This window comes from Rhincodon typus, chromosome 18 (assembly GCF_021869965.1).
Source record: "Rhincodon typus isolate 14 chromosome 18, sRhiTyp1.1, whole genome shotgun sequence".
NCBI classification, from domain to species: Eukaryota; Metazoa; Chordata; class Chondrichthyes; order Orectolobiformes; family Rhincodontidae; genus Rhincodon; species Rhincodon typus.
In genome coordinates, this window is record NC_063349.1 from 31,455,117 (window position 1) to 31,472,890 (window position 17,774).

At 38.4% G+C, this 17,774-nt stretch overlaps 1 protein-coding gene across 2 annotated transcripts in view; it reads right to left on the reverse strand.

Annotated features, from left to right (window-relative positions):
- Positions 1-17,774, reverse strand: part of LOC109933517 (transcription factor EC) — a 148,938-nt gene that overhangs the window by 18,273 nt on the left and 112,891 nt on the right. For both annotated transcript variants that reach the window (XM_048607527.1, XM_048607528.1), the window contains 2 exons: positions 10,766-11,014; positions 4,841-4,939 (listed from right to left, as the gene is read on the reverse strand). In XM_048607527.1, coding sequence (XP_048463484.1) covers positions 4,841-4,939; positions 10,766-11,014 — 348 coding nt within the window. The remainder of the gene's footprint in view (positions 1-4,840; positions 4,940-10,765; positions 11,015-17,774) is intronic.

Genomic DNA, 17,774 nt, shown 5'->3' on the forward strand with positions numbered 1-17,774 from the left:
GAAATAAATGTGTAACTCTGCAATACCAACCTATCTAATCAAATCTCTAGACTGGATCTTCTACCCCCAGCCTCTGACTCAGAGTTGGGAGTATTCCCAGTGAGATAAGTTTGAAAGGTTAATGTAGAATTGGTAAGAACAGACTTCACATCAGCAAAAAATGGAATCAAGTTCCTTTAAACTAATTTCTTTCACTTGAAGTCACACACAAGAAAGAACTTGCACTTCTGCAGCACTGAAGGGACTGAAGTTAACTTTTGAAAGGCAGGTACTGTTATATTGAAAAAGCATGACAGCAAAATTGCGCATGCTCCCACAAACAGCAATAAAGTAATAACTGAAAAATCTTTGTTCCTATAGTTAGTTGAGTGATTAATATTGGCAGAACACACGAGAGAATGTTTCTGCTTTCTGCTAAATAGTGAAGTGGTATTATTTAAACTTTACCTTTGTAATTCTTCTCATATATTTGATATATACAGCTTCTAATGTTTACCTTTAATTTGTGAAACCTCTCTAGAAATTTTGCAATGGTTGTCCATTATTTCCACATTAAGTAATTAGTGAGACTATTTCACCATTTCCAGAAAGCATGGCCAGCATTAAACAGGGAATTTTTGCTGAGAAAGGAACTTTGCACTGAAGTGTAAAACTCCATTCAACATTAAATCTGTAGTTAACTCCATGTCACCTAATCAAATCATGAAAATAATGTACGAACAGAATCCACATTAAGTTTAATTTGTAGTAATATAGCAACCTGACAAATCAGCTTTGAAAGATAATCTCTCCCATAAACAATGTTACATTTACGGTACTAGGAACTACCATTCCACACAGAAAATAATGCAAAATTTTGGTTAATTCTTTAAGATTTCATTGTAAAATATTAAAAGTAATGGGAACTTAAAAAGTATAACTACTTAGTCATTCTATGTTACCATCAATGAATAAAAATAATCGAAAGACTGCTGCCTGTAATTACATCACAAAAGGACTAACATGTTCTCCAATGTTCTTTGGTTACTTTATAATCTATTAATAACCTTTGAAAGTTGAAAGGCCTCACAAGAGGCAAGAAAAAATCTAAACCGCATTTTTAAAACTGCAAGACTTTTACTTATTGACTAAAAACTTTACATTGTCATTTTTGGACTTCCACGCACTGTGTTAACTTTTCTATTTTAGTAATTCAATAATCCAACTTTCTGATTTGATTTTTAAAAAGACAATAATATTCTTCATGGCAAACTTATTTTCAAAGTAGTTTAAGTAGGCTTACAGAAAATAATCAACAAATATTTGTGAATACCACAGGAGAAATATAGAAAACTACACAGTTCCAAGAAAGTTGTAAATTTGTATTGTTCTCCTAATAAATAAAGCTATTGTTTTATATCTGCTGCACAAATGTTGGCACTGTTACCATTTTAGGACTATGTATTCAGTACAGTGGTTCTGTTCTGTGGTAATGTACTCCACCACCATTAGAGATTTTAATTATGTGCATTTTTCTCAGTAAGAAGACTTCAAAATTCTGCTGACTATTCTAAGTATAACCCAAATAGCAATAGGAAAATTGATTTCTTACCAGTTTTATTTTTTGTGATTCTATAAACTCCACAATAGCAATTGTTTTACTTTTCTCTTTCATTTTAATTTTCTTCTCTTCTCAGAGCTTCGATGTGAGCAGAAATTTGAGCAAGTATTCAATTCACATAAACAAGTGAACTCTGACTCCTTGGACTTTAACACTAGCCTGACATACATGTATTAAGGGCAATTTTTTTTCAGCGCAGGTTGTTCAGCTCTTTGATGTTATGTCAAGCTGTACAATTGTTAATGTTTACTAGCTTGCAAGAAAATATTTCAACAGAAGTTAAACAGCAGGGTGAAAAATCAATAAAGCAGTGTTTCACTATCTGATATTTAGAAGAAATATTCTCAGATTTTACTTTTCAGATTTTGCCATGGATAATAGCAAGTTGCCTCTTTCCTTCTGGAAATATTCATTTCAAGCTGCATTTAATAAGGTGGGTACCATTGGTAACTATGCCTGTAAAACTCAATGCCTAGGAATAATTCGTCAACATTTTGCAATTTTGAACAGTTGAAGATGATTGCAAAGAACTCACACATCAGCTAAAAAAGCTATCTTGACGACTATGCCTCATGAATAGACAAATTTTACCACTATTTTGTTGCATGAGATAAAGTTCAGCTCATTTGCTGTTGTCGTTCATTGCAACTGATGAAATAATAATGGTTTCATGATCTTTAGAATTATATTTTATTTTATATTTTATTGAACAATTTAAAACCACCAATTTGTTACAATTTGAAAAACATAATGGTAAACATTGGAATTTATTGCACTCACTTCTCAGGCATAAAATGGATCAAGTTCAGATTTGGAATGTAAAACGTGCTATAATTTTAACGTCTCATTTTATATTTTTCTGAATATAACAATCATTTTAAAAGAGAGGAAAGTTGTTTTGGACAAATGCAGTGAACGCTGCGCACGATTAGCCAATTTAAAGGGAATTGCTTATAATTCATTAAAAGGCCTGGATTGAAGTCCTACCTGCAATAACATCTCTGAACAGATTGTTTTAAAAATATCTACAATACATTAAATGGATGAGAACCATGAACAAGCATGCTCTCGTATGTACGTCTGGCCCCTTTACACAGTGCAATTGATGTCATAATCACAGGTTTCATTCACCCAATATTCCTACAGCCTCAGGAATTGAAGGACAGAATGTGAGGAAGGAAAGCTCTTGTAGTCCAACAAAAGAGGCCGCAAGAAAGCAATTCCAGTGGGGAAGGCTGGTCCAGATACTGACATCGGGGAAGGCATCGGCAAAGATGGGCACTGGCATAACATAGCATCCAGACGACAAGAACAAATTATGTCCATATGTCAGAGGGGCAAAGTCTGAGATATCTAAGGGCCCCCTTAGAAATGGTCATGGAAATATGTTGGCTTGGTCATCAAGAAGTGTAGCCATTTGGATTTGGTTGGAACCCCATGCCAGCGACCCTCAAAGTTACAGAAATGCTCAATTTCTATGCTAGCAGTGGCTTTCAGGGAGCAATGGGAAATACTTTTGACATCGCACAGACTGCCACACATTGGTACACAGAGAAGCTGACTGATGTCCCATGTAGTTGTCCCAATGGTTTTATTAACCCTATCGCAGAGGACAACAGCCAGACTCTGAGGCAGCTAATATCTGCAGCCAATAACTGCACTCATGAGAGCAACAAACATTTCTTGAGGACATCCAGGTGAATTTGTAACTTATAAAAGTTTAATAACACAAATACGCAAATAGTATAAAGCCACAGGAGAAAGATATTGCAAGCCATGCTCATTTTCCAGGGTAGTATAATTGTGCACAACTCAGATTCAAGGGATTTTGAAGCCTCAGATGGATGGATCTTCAATGACAAGGCTCATTCCATGTGTACATGAGTGATGAGACCAGTGAGGCATCACCAGAGGGAAGCAGAGGAGTGCAACAATTCAGCTCATTCTTCCATCAATACACCATTTAATTTCTTAAAGTACATAACTACTGCCTTGACTAGTCTAGATGGGCTCTGCAGAACACACATCAGAAGGTGTTTCCAATAGTAGTGGTCTGCTGTGCATTACACAACCTGTCACTGCAATACAGTCAGATATTGCAAGGGGCAGAGCACGAGGAACATTTGTATTTCTTACAGGCAAAACCAGAAATTGCTGGGGATACTCAGCAGGTCTGGCAGCATCTATGGAGTTAATGTTTCGGGTCTAGTAACTTTTCTCAATCTCCGACCTGCTGGGTTTTTCCAGGAATTTTTGTTTTTGTTTCAGATTTCCAGTATCCGCAGTTCTTTGTTTTGTATAAGGCCTCCTCAAGTGATGAGGATTTGACAAAGTATAAGGAGGTTATAAATGTAATTGAGCCTGTAATAAATGCTGGCACCATGGAGAAATGCATAAAGGGTGCCAGGACAACCTAACCTACACTAAGTTTGTCTAACAATAAACACATCTGCATGATTGTTGCACCATTGGCAGAACTCCACCCCCATCCTGGAAGTAAGCCGAGCCCTGCCATCCTCCCCATTAAATTAAATCTAAATCTGCATCCTCTATCACCGAGAATAGAATGAGGATTTCGGCTTTGTCGCACAGTCATACTTCCTGATTGTTGGTAGCAAGGACATCTTTGGGCTGCATGGACATCTACAACACATCTATCTTCCCCAGTTATTTTAACCCAACACCATCTTATAAGTGCAATTCAAATATACCTGTCTCAATTTTACCGTTTGAGAGAAAACCAGGTCAATATTCTCACATTGAGAAAAAGCAAAAGTTCAGTTTTGATTATGATGTTGAAATGATGTTGCTATCAAAATCCTAGTCTTTGAAGCACACAAAGAATCATAGTGATTTTAGTCTTCTCCAAGACATTATTGCAATAATATAGTATCAGTAATGTAATTCTGGAGTATTTAAACCAAATAAACCTATTGCAAAATACAAACATAGTTCGGGCCTACCCATTAAACAATAAGCTGAAGACCAATGTGAGTAAATGTGAGAATTGTTTCTCCGTCTTGTGTGATTCCTTGAATTAATTTCTCCATAGCCGTTAAAGAACTATTATGGAGAATGGCAAGAATAAACATTTCCAGCCATTTTAAATTATACAGAAGAAAGATCAAAACATTCAGAGTAGACGTAATGCTGGATCATTACTGCTTCCCAATTTCTTCTCCAGTTGCCCACAAGCTGTTGGGTTTTAAAGAAACTTCTCTTTCCTCTAACAGTACTTACTGTGTTTGGTATGAGAGAAGATGGTTCCATACAGCTGACAGAATCTTCATTGAAGCAGCTCGATTCCAAACTGATTATATCATCGATAACATCATCCATCTAAAAACAATGTGTTGTGCAGGTGAAAATAATATTCAGTGAAGTGCCCTCAAATTCTTTATCATATAGCCTGGGCGAAATCATTCAACATAGGAAAGCGCCGACAAGACACTCATGTTGGCATATCTGTTACATACTATACATGTAATTGACTTTCGCTCAAAAGCATAGTTTTGAGAAAAGGTAGTGATACACAGCTCTGCTAGCACCTGTTCATCCAGGAGGTTTGGTTTTGGGGTATTAGTCAAAACAATTATATTATCAATCTGTTTCAATTTTTGTATTTATGAATAAAAACCAAAAGAACTTCAGATGCTGTAAATCAGGGACAAAAACAAAATTGCTGGAAGAGCTCAGCAGGTCTGGCAGCAGCTGTGAAGAAAAAAATCAGAGTTAACGTTTTGGGTCGGAACCGAGTTTCTTCTCAGCAAGTCTGGCAGCATCTGTGAAGAAACTCAGTTCTGAGGAATGGTCACCGGACCCAAAATGTTAACTCTGAGGCGGACCCAAAATGTTAACTCTGAGGAAGGGTCACCGCACCCAAAATGTTAACTCTGATTTTTTTCTTCACAGATGCTGCCAGACTCGCTGAGCTTTTCCAGCAACTTTGTTTTTGTTCCTGTGTTTTATTTGTGACATTGCCGTAACCAAAATCAATGAAAAATTTCAAAACTGAACTGTTCTATGGTCATGGAGGCACTGCCATTTTAAAACTTGTGGGCTTCAGTTTCTAACTTACTATCAACTAACTTTGTAGAGATGGTAAAATAAAAGCAAAGTACTGCAGATGATGAAGACTTGACATAAAATCAGAAAGTGCTGAAGCGTGGAGTTTCTCTAGCAATTTCTGGGTTTGTTTGTACAAACACTATAAGATGCTCAGCCTATCAATGTCCATGTCTGGCACAGCTGCCTTGCATACGCTATACATTATCAACCAGTTGCAAGTTAGCTGTCAAACCTGTGCCCATAGCTCTGATGTTGCAGCTTGCCAATTGAAGAGCTGGCATTCTTCTTTTTGATAGATTGCATTGTTTGTTTGCCTGGTGCAGTGAACTCTGTCCACTTGTTCAGCACAGACTTTTGCCTCCAAACACTCATTAAGGCAGATGAACTGTGGCAGATCAGCAACTTACTAATCTTGAGATTATTGCAGGGCAGCCAAATAGATACATGGTCCCTTCCACCAATGGAGAGAACACATAGCACCCATTCTATAGGTCAATTGGCTTATCATTTGTAACTGCTGTTTCCCATATTTTGCAATTGCTCTGCAATGGAACTGGAGCATCCTCTTAAGGGTGCAAGCCTGGGTAAAAGTTATGTAGACTCTGTTCTGCCTAAGCATGAGGGTTCTCCTCTCAACCTCCCCGATTGAGTCCAAAGGACAGTAAAATACAATGAGTGGTTGTAGGATTTGACAGAAAGATAACACAGTTAGACATCAGGTGGCCTTTGTGCTCCAATCCAGATTTTTAAAAATTATTTATTACCATAGTCTCAAACTCTCCTGAGGTATTCATGAGGCAGTAGGACTATTCACCCAGAGCTAGAAGTTTGGTTCATGTATGACTGGTTGTGTCCACATGGCAGTACACTACATGGCTGGGAGTGAAACCTCCTCAGAGTTCCTCTGAGGCTTTGACATGGAAGAGCTTAGCAAAGCTATTGATTGACTTGCGATGGGGGTAGCTCCAGGAGATGATGCTATATTGCCTAAACTTACCAAGCCCAGGAAACCCACTTCCCAGGCATCTGCAAGAAATCCCTTATCTCTGCAAGAAGGGATTGAAAGTGCTCCAGGATATATGAGCATGATCCTGTACAAGAACAAGCAATAGCAACAACGATCAAGGTAGATCTGAGCATCACAGGAAAATGATTCGCCTGTGTTGCCCATGTGATACTGCATCTACATTGAAAAGCAGGCTGGTTTTAAAACTGGTAAATCTACAATTGGTATGATCTTCTTTGTCCAGCAGATGGAAAAGAAATACTGCAAAGAAAGGAGACTGTTATGTTTGCCTTCATTGATCTCACCAAAGCATTTGATCATGTCAGCAAAGGCAGTCTATTTAAGCAGGTGAAGAAAATTGGCTGCCCATGGAATCTGGTCAATTTGATCATATCTTTCCATGACAACATGATCAGTAAGGTCAGCTAATCTAGGACAACATCAAAACCACAGTGATGTCAAACAGGGTTGAGGTTATCATGCAGGTCCTTCCAATCTTGCCCCCCTCCTCCCTAACCTGAGGTGTGAAGATCCTAAGATTAAATTAACCATCAGTAATCCCTCTCAAATGTCAGAAGCCCTATGGTCCTATGGGACTATGACAACTTTAGTCCTGGCAACTGCACTAATTAGCTGTTCTTCTTTTTGTTGCTATGTTATATCTCTAACTCACTCACAGAGCTTGGCTACTTAAATATCAGAACTGACAGAAGGCTTTTTCAGCTTGCCAATGTACAATGTAAGATAACTTACGCCAAGTCATAGAGACAACATTTGCCAACATTTGGCCCATATCCATCTAAACCCTTCTTATTCATTTACCCATCCAGATGACTTTTAAATGTTGAAATTGCACCAACCTCCACCACATCCTCTGGCAGATAATTCCATATATGCACCACCCTCTGCATGAAAAAGGTTGCCCATTAGGTCCCTATTAAATCTTTCCCCTCTCAGTTTTGAGCGATGCTCTCTAGTTTTGGACTCCCCTACCCTGGACCTTGGCTATTAACCCTATCCATGTCCCTCATGATTTTATAAACCTTTATAAGGTCACCCCTCTGCCTCCAACACTCCAGGGAAAATAGCCCCAGCCTACTTAGCCTCTCCTTATAGCTCAAATTTTGGTGTCATCTGCAAACTTACTAATTATACCTCCTATATTCACATCCAATCATTTATACAAATAAATAAAAGCATTAGATCCAGCACTGATCCTTATGGCACACCGCAGGTCACAGGCCTCCAGTCCAAAAAACACTCCTCCACCACCACCCTTTGTCTACTAAAGGGTGCCAATCTTCGAGCCAATTTTGTATCCATGGCACAAAGCATCGCTTTATAAGACAGATAACTGTCACCATCAACTAACCAACAATCATTTTGTTTCTTCTCAGTAATAAGTTGATGCTTTTTACTGATGCTTAGCAGATGATGCTGATGCTCAGTAAAAAGCTCAGTAAAAAGATGAGTTTAAATTGTGGAATACTGAATGCTTTATTTAGCAGTGATTGTTATATCCAACAAAGTATAGTGCATGCTGTGTAAATAGAACTCTAGTACATATTTCACGTATGTCAAAGATAAGCTGCCTGTAGGACAATCTCTACGTATGCACACAGGATATTGCCATTTATAGAGAAACTGTATCTATCATTAGACGCTTTACAAATGAAATGAATGTATTAGCTCCTCCCTTGGCTTGTCCTACTGGTACGTATCAGTTCCTTTTGAATATCCTGTCTGGGTTTACAGGATTTATATGCATGTCAAGTAGTATTGGAGCTGGATGAATTGGGAGTTCAGCATTTTCAAACTTCAGTCAATGTAACACAAACTGCACATTTATGCCTGTAACTCTCTGTTTCGAGTTCCCTCTTTTGACCGTGCCATCAAAGAGAGTGGCACACAGGATTGATGAATTTCCTGACAGCGAAGATGGAACATGGAACCAGAGGAACTTGGGAGCAGGAGTAGGCTATTCAGTTTCTTGACACTGCTCCACCGTTTTCTATTATGGCTGATAAAGTCACAGAGTCATACAATATGGAAATAGCCCCATCAGTCCCATCGTTCTAACGTCAACAATGTTCCCAAACCAAACTCATCCCACTTGCCTGCATTTGGCCCATATCCTTCTGAATCTTTCCTATTCACGTACTTATCTAAATGTCTTAAATTTTATAACTGTACCTGCATCCATCACTTCCTCTGGCAGTTCATTCCACATATGAACCAGTCTCTATGTAAAAAAAATTGCCCCTCATGTCCTTTTTAAACCTTTCTACTCTCACCTTAAATATATGCTCCCTTGTTTTGAACTCCCCCACCCTAGGGAAAAGACCCTTGCTATTCATCCTATCTATGTCCCTCATGATTTTATAAACCTCAGTAAGCTCACCCCTCAACTTCCTATGCTCCAGTGAAAAAAATCCCATTTCGTTATAACTCAAACCTTCCATTTCCCTGCAACATTCTGGTAAATCTTTTCTGAACCCTCTGCAATTTGATAATATCCTTTTTTTGTAGGACAACCAGAACTGTACACAGAACACCAGACGAAGTCTCAACAACTTCCTGCACAACCTCAATATGATATCCCAACTCCTATACTCAAAAGATCTGAGCAATGAAGGCAAATCTGCTAAACGCCTTCTTATGTACCTGAAACTCTAGGTCTCTCTGTTCTACAACATTAAACAGAACACTACCATTAATTGTATAAGCATTTACTTCATCTAACTGTGTGAAAATTCAGTTCCACAGTGGAAAATTTACACTTTGAGAAATTCACAGCAAAGTAACAGAATTACATATAATTTAGCTGGATTGAAATCAGTTTATTTTAAATCAAACAATAAGTGTGTTTGACTATTTGCAACTGAAGACCACACAACCTAAAAATGTAACATTTCAGGATATGTACAAACAAATATATAAATAAATACAATGTATAAAACTTTTAAAACAAATTCATTCGAATTGAGGGAAAATAAACAAAACTTCACTAAAACAGAGATAACAAGATGTAGAGTTGGATGGACACAGGAGGCCAGCAGCATCAGAGGAGCAGGAGAGCTAATGTTTCGGGTCTAGACCCTTCTTCAGAAATCAATTTCTGAAGAAGGATCTCGACCTGAAACATCAGCTTTCCTGCTCCTCTGATGCTGCTTGGTCTGCTGTGTTCATCCAGCTCTACACCTTGTCATCTCAGATTCTCCAGCATCGGCAGTTCCTATTATCTCTCACTAAAACAGCCTATTCCACCTTTTGTAATATTGGCCAACTGCACCCCTTCCATGGCTCACCTCCTCAGTTCCTCGCCCCTGCCTTTCTTACCTCTAGATTCGAAATGCCAACACACACCAGACTAATATCCCATAGTCAATCCCTAAAATTTGAGGTATTTCCAAAATTCTGCTATGTCTTAACTCACACAAAGTCCTGTTTCCCACCTTCTCTCTTCTCACTACTTTGGCCCCCGGTTTAGCTTCACCTTGATCTTAAAATTTTCATCCTTGCTTTCAACTCCTTCCACGGTCCCATCCCATGTTTTCACTGTAATGTCCACCAGGTTTATGACCTTTTGAGGTATACGCACGCTTTCTAATTCGGCCTTTCGTGAATTACCTAATTTTACTTCCTCTGCCATTGGTGGTTGTGCCGTCAGTTGCTCAGGGCCCAAGGGCTCAAAAACCTTCCCTGCACCTGTCTCCTTTGTACTGCAACTTCTTCTTTTAAGAGCTAACTTAAAATTTACACCTTTTCCCAAGTTTTCATCTGATCAAATATCTCCTCATATAATTATATTGCTCCAATGAAGTGAGTTGGGACACATTAATTGTTATATGAGTTGCTTTTTTTTATTTAAAAAAATGAGAGGAAATAACTTATTGCATGACACAGAAATTGCTCACTCAAAATACTTTCTAAATGTTCTGAAGTTAGAACAGACTTGCAATACCATGTTTTCATTTGGAGTAACCAAAACATTAATAAAGATTACGGAAACTTTTGTATGTACCTTTGCTCTGTACTGTAACTGACCAAGTGTAAAAAAAGAGATGCAAAAATGCTAAAAAAAGGATTACCTCATTTTCATGATTTGTTCCTAGAGACAGCAGTGTGATTGGACTGTCAGGCGTATTACTTTCATTACCGGGGGGAACATGGGCATTTCTCATTAAAGGAGTTGGCCTAACAGATCCTCCTGGGTGTGAGTGAGAAATGGAGAATGTCTGATTGGAAAGCTTGGTGCCCAGTGCCAGGTACTGTTTCACCTGTTGTCTCTGTGTTTGATGGAGATGGTACTTTGTTGGGTTTTCCAGATGTGTTTGAACCTGTTGAAAATAATGTGAAAATCTTTGAAGGTTTGTCATTTATACCTTATCTTAGAACTGATAGCCAATGGTTACAAAATATATAAATTAACATATTTTCACCATGTTTTGCAACACATCACAAAGTAACGTTACAGATCTAGGTTACAGAAGAAGGAAGTTTTCAACCATATCAAGTCTTAATTATTGCTGTTCCTGTGACCATGTGATAACAGAGAGAAACAGGCTTGTTAGTCTCCAGAATTCTCTTCTACAATGAGCAGTTGAGGCTTATTGAATTTAATATATTCAAGACTGAATTACTCAGATTTTTAATCAAGAAAGGAGTTAAGAGTTATGGGGGATCTGAGAGTAAAGTGGAGGTCTGGATGCAATCAGATCAGTCATAACCTTATCAAATAGCAGGCAGGGTCATTGTCCAAAGTAGTTGACTGCTGTATCAATTATGATTTTATAAAACTGAAACAAAATCTTATACAACTTCATACCAAGTTTCTGTAGACTAACCACACTTTTCTGAAAGGTTATTTACTTTACACTGGGCAGAAAGAGATTGAAACAGAATTTTTAATTGTCCGTTTATAAAGTAAAGATTTTCAACACATGCTACGCAGAGTAAAAATCTAAGCCTGTTTAGAAAAATCGGGTTTATGACACACCACTAGAGGATGTTATCCCACCCAGCCCCAAAACTAGTGCAACTAGACAGAATCTGTAAGAAATTAAATTTGCAAAATTATTGAACTGTTTGCAGCATTTATTATAGAGAATATTTATTTGAAAGTAATTTTTGAAGTATTGGAATCTGTTAACTCCATAAATTTCGCTAACTTTAAATATGGTAAATTTATCACCATTATCTTGAAACTTGAAGTCATTTATCTCTTGACAATATACTTTTAATCATCAATGCTCATAACTGCGCTCAATTGAGATCACACGGCTAGTCTATAATTGAACTAAGTCTTATCTTGTACATGTACACAGACACACAGGCAAACAAGGATTCTTCAGGCTGTCCTCAGAAGACCATTCTGCCATTGAGAACCCAGGGAACAGCGTGTGCCTCAGTCAGTGCAATAAAGTACTAAATATTTTAATTTGCCAGTTCACTGCTACAATCAACTGAAAAGGTTAAACTGTTCATCATAATGTATCTAATTCTCACCTTGCAATATGCATATTCTGATATGTGCGGCATTGTGGATCACAGAAGTGTATGTAGTTCACTTGAAGTCAGTGAGGACAATAATTCCACAGTCTTTTGCAGAATTACCTTTCTGCAGCCAATCTTCTAAAGAGTGCTATTGCTGGACCCGAGTAGAAGACTTTATAAACTGACAAGGAATGTTAAAGGATCTAATTGGTGCAGATAGGACCATTCTTCCATTACATAGCATGTCAATTACTTCGGACACTACTGAATTAGTAAGACGTCACTCTCCCTCAGTTTCATCACAACAATAATTCTGTATAGTCTGGTTATCAAGAATTTCACAGAGCAGCACTACTTTGCCTTATTATTAAGTTGTAACCATTTATTCAACTGCCTTCTGCCATATTTTCCTCCAGGGTCTCAATGTATAATGCACTGTCTGTTCTTCCTCTCCCAAAACATGCTCCAGACATTTTTATTACTTCTTCTGTAGTTCATTGTGTTGCTTGTATTTATATACAGAAAGACAGACTTTCATCTGAAATGGTAAGAGCAAAGTCCCTTTGTAAACAAAAACATCACATGTTTTTTTTCAGTTTGCTCATTAGATTTGAAGAGAGAGTTGCTTTCACCTTTTATGAAGCCCCAGGAGATATAGTTTGTATTCTTGCCACAGAACTACATCAGTGTTGAAGTGGTATTTTTAATCCATCTCCAATACAGATATATTTTACAGGACTATTAAGGGATGCCCTTCTGCCTTTATGAGGCTAATTAGATAATGATTTTCTTCTTTTATTTTCAGAACCAGGCAAATTCTTTGCAACAAAGCATTAAAATACCATTTTCCAAGGACAATTTTATGTTGTTTTACGGTGAATACTGTGCAAATGTATTTTCTATGATTCATCAGTTTTATTATGTATAGTAGTTCAAGTCACATTCTCAGATTTATCATATGTATAAAGTATCTGAAGAATTATGCATTTTTCAAAACTGCTAACATCCTGCCTCAACTGAATCAGAATGGATTAAAATTAAGCTCTTTCTTTTAATCAGCTATTAATTCTGATTTTCCTGACGTAAATGCCAAGAACATAATACTTGTTTTCAGTCCTGATCTTCATATTGGAGAAAGACATAGAGCACTAGAGAAAGTGCAAAAAGTTTAATCAGGATGTGACCAGAACTGAGAGGGTACAGTTCTCAGGAAAACACTGCATTGACTGACATTTCTTTGTCTAAAAAAATGAAAATACTGAGGAGTGACTTAGTAAAGGCTTTTAAAACTAGGAAGGAGTTGACAGTGTAGACGTAGATAACATGTATTCAGTTTTTGCTGTGGTGGAAATCATAAATATCAGTTGTCACCTAATAAATCTTGTTAGAAACTCAAGAGTAACTTTTTTGATTCAAGAATCATGGAAGTTCAGGAAGAGGTGAGAATGTAGAAATCTCTACTACATGGAGAAGTTGAGGTGCATCCCAAGTTAAATTGCACTCAAGAGAATGCAAATTAAGTATAGAGGAGGGGGAAGCACGAGGGTGTTGGGGATGTGAGGTGAAGAAAGGAATAGTAGTGCATGTTGGTGGAAATAAATGTCTGTGGAGGCTCATGTGAAACATAAACACCAACATAGAACTGCTGGTCCACATGATATGTTTCTATTATGTAATTCAAGGTAATTATCAATAAACAATGAGTTTGTATTTACAAGAATGAAAATCTGAAATATTTACATGTTTTCATTGATTATCTCAGACTATTCCTTTGGTTGTCATGAAAACCCATTATGCATTCAACCATACTTGACAAAGAATCAAACTGTGATATGTAAGTGTTTTCTTGCTCTTAGTAATCTATGTTCTGCCTGTCAGCATTATCATCAGGTCAATTTCCAAAGGTATACCAATGAGATCCAACTATACCTCTTCACTTTTCCATCAATTCTAAAGTAGATCCTATGCTCTTCAGAAACAAAAACAGAAATTGCTGGAAAAGCTCAGCAGGTCTGGCAGCATCTGTGAAGAGAAATCAGAGTTAATGCTTCGGGTCCGGTGACCCTTTCTCGGAACTTCAAAGTTAAATTACTTCTAGAACTAGCTCTGAGGGCAGCCTCTGTGGCAAAAGCATCAACCGCCCCTCAGTGGAGCCTGCCCGGATAGTCTCAGTAACACCGACTCCACTTTAGCTGGGTTCCAGAGCAGCACCAATGCTGATGCTCCTGGCTTGATGTAATTCCAGCAGTGGCCACTACACCAACTGGTACAGCTGCCATGTTCTCCAATTGACCAGCAATTCTTAGGGGCAGGATTCCCAATGCCAGACAGATAACTGCCTGATGCATATAAATCTGGTGATTGTTCCCAGAATCCAAGGTAGTGTTGCCACCAACTTTTTGTGAAATCTACATTCTTGTGACTGAGTAGCAAGAGGATCTATTGAACTTGACTATATACAGAGGTTGGTAAGAAAGGGCATTTTACTTGATCCAGGCTCCAGTTTCTCATGATTTGATGTCACTATGACGTAGTTCCTTTTTCTTTTTCTTAGACAGTCCCTTGAGAGCAAAAATGAATTTTCTCCACTCCGAAAGTATGAGTCCTGAGGTGACTCAATAGTCCAATGCTGGATTTGTAGACCGAGTCATAGGTTTGGTTTATGGGTGGAATTGCAACAGGAAATTGGCAAGTAGGTATCATGGGCATAAAACCCCGGCTGCTAACAGTTTTGAGGGAATCTTGCCTATGAGAGAGAGAGAGATTCATACGAATGATTCAATAAAAAGGAGATGAGATCAGTTGTGTGTTGGGTAGAGTATATGTAGTGGGGCGACATGGTCATATGACGGTGTGAAGAAGGAAAGATGAGATCAGGGACTAAGGTAAAAGGATCTCATTAAAGATAAAGCAGCTGGTCAAGGGAATCTATTGTACTGTTTACATTGACTGATAAAACCCCTACAAACATTTGTGAAGGTAGGACTTCAGCTAATATGCTCATATCTTATAAAGATCGCTTGCTTTTGAACAAGATGTCCAATTCTTGAGGCCTATTTGGATACTGGCAGGAGCTCTCTCCCTTACAGGATGTTCAGGCATTCACACACTCCTTCTGCTGAATGTTTGGCCTCCTTTTGGGCCTATCAGAGATGCTTCGAAGATTAACACTTTTGCTAATGCTTCTAGTTCAATTTGCGCAGGCTCAATTGAAGTACAGGTCACTTTTACTATAAACTTCCCAATCTACAGATGAAACCGCCATTGCCTCATAAAATCCTGGCCAAACTTTCTGTCAAATTTCAGCAGGATATCTTCTTTATTTATTTGATACTCTTCCACAAGGCAGGTAGGTCAGACATTGACCTCCACCATACCACAACGTCCCCTCCACAAAACAAACTTCATTTTGGCAAAGGTAGGAATGTAACAGAGTTTAGATGCACCTACACTCTGTCTTATTAACTGCTAACAAGGCAAGCAATAAATGACAGGAACCCAAGACATGTAGGGGAACAGAGCAACAGAGCACATAGCCACTGATTCTTGGGGAAAAGGCAGGTAGACAAGGTGGTCGAGAAGGCATAAAAACTGAAAACGTTGGAACTCTTCACCAGGGCAGGTGGCATCTGTGCAGGGAGACAGACCTGCTGAGTATTTTCAGCATCATTAGTGTTTTGCTTTTTTATTGGTCCATAAGATATGCAGAATCTTTGTTTTTATTAGCCAAAGCATGGAATATAAGAGTTGGGGAGGTTATGCTGAAACTGTATAAAATGCTAGTTATGCCACATCTGATATATTGCATGCATTTCTGGTCACTGAGTTATAGGAAAGGTGTGATTGAACTAGAGAGAAGACGGATGAGGATATTACCTAGACTGGAGAATTATAGTTAGCAGTACAGTTAGTTCACTCGCTCAGAGTGAAAGAACATTTTTTCTTTTCTTTACTTGCAGTGCAGTGGTGTTTAATGGCTGTTCTCAAACTGTGACCTTCACAGCATGTTAGTCTACCCACTGGGATGTTGTGTTACTAACACATACAGACTAGAATTGAAGCTTGCTTTTAACCCCCTTTTTTCTGTACATTCCTGTAAGGGTAAAACACAAAGATTTCTGTCGAAGATAGCACCCCGCTGGGGTAGGATTAGGTAGTCTGCCTCCTGTTATCTCTTTCTTTTCAGTCTTTCTGTTTGGAATTTTCATTCTGACTCTATACAGGTACGACTTTCCAAATTCCTGTCCAAAGAGCCACTGAATTTACAACCACACTGGCTGTATCAGTCATCTTTTAAAAGCATCTGATGGAATTAAAAGTTCGATATGTTCATAGGTAATCCAGGGTTATGATCCATATTCATGGCATATCAAAAAGGTCAACATAGTTTTGTAATAGTAAGTACTACAGTCTTGCATTTCATGATCTAAATGAATTATCCATAATTCAGTGTATAGAACACAATTTAAAATTTGCAGATGACGTGAATTGTGAATTGTTATACCAATCATAATAATCTTTAAGAAAGGCCAGTTGAGTTGAGGTTGCGTTAAGGAAGTTGAGTCTGCTCCAGGTAGGAGACATTCAACTGGCCTTGACCTTCTAAGCCCAACTGCATAAGGCGATGATCATACAAGTCTTCCAAGCCAACAGAACCAACCACAGAGCAGACTGCTACATTGATGACTGTAGCCAAGGTGCTGAACTTAAATGTGAACACAACTGAGGCTAAACACAATGTGCAGAGAATGTAGTAGGGTCTGGCCTACACAAATCATTCCACTTAATATCCATCCAGTGACAGGATCAAATTGTTCCCGATTCCACACATCTCTGTGGGGAACTGTTCATGCTATGTATGAACTTTACAAGAGATCATACTCCAGTTCAAGGCTAGAAGATATACAATGGGGAGCCAATTTGTCCACTCTCCGTCAAGCACATTGGTCTGCTGGGAAAAGCTGCACAAAGTGGTACCTCACAGGTTGAACGCTGTCTTAGAGGATGCCCAAGTATTTCAGGGCAACTTAGTAATCAATGCACTCTCTGAAATCTAGAAAGATCACCGATGTTGGAAGTGTCAAAAGTCCTCAAGATTCCTCTCAATTGGTCAGTTAGCATGAGAGATTTTATTGCACTGCACTCGGATATGGCTGTTCTGATGGAAGCCTTAAGAGCATCTTAACCTCCACTCCATGCAATGTTAGTGCACTGCCTTGCTGCTGCTTTTGCCCTAACTGTCAGGTTGGACATGTAGGATGCAGATATTTGAAAGTGGGACCACCTAAAGATATGAAATGCATGATCAAATGGATGATTGAGAACTTATTCAGAAACAGAAAAGGTCACAGGTTGCACAATATACAAAACCATGAATCCTTTACATTAAGGAGGGGCGCCCTGCCATATAACCAACAGAATGTTAAGCAATTAAGCAAAGACCAAACCCAGCTCATTCATCCTGCAAATGGATTTCAGTGAGGTTATCTCTAGTCTTTCATGCTTAACAATGCATTGCTCTGTCATGCTCACTTGCCCATCCTAGTCCCTCCTTGTCAATGTGTTGATCCTAAGCCTCATCTTCATCCTCACAAAATTGTTGTT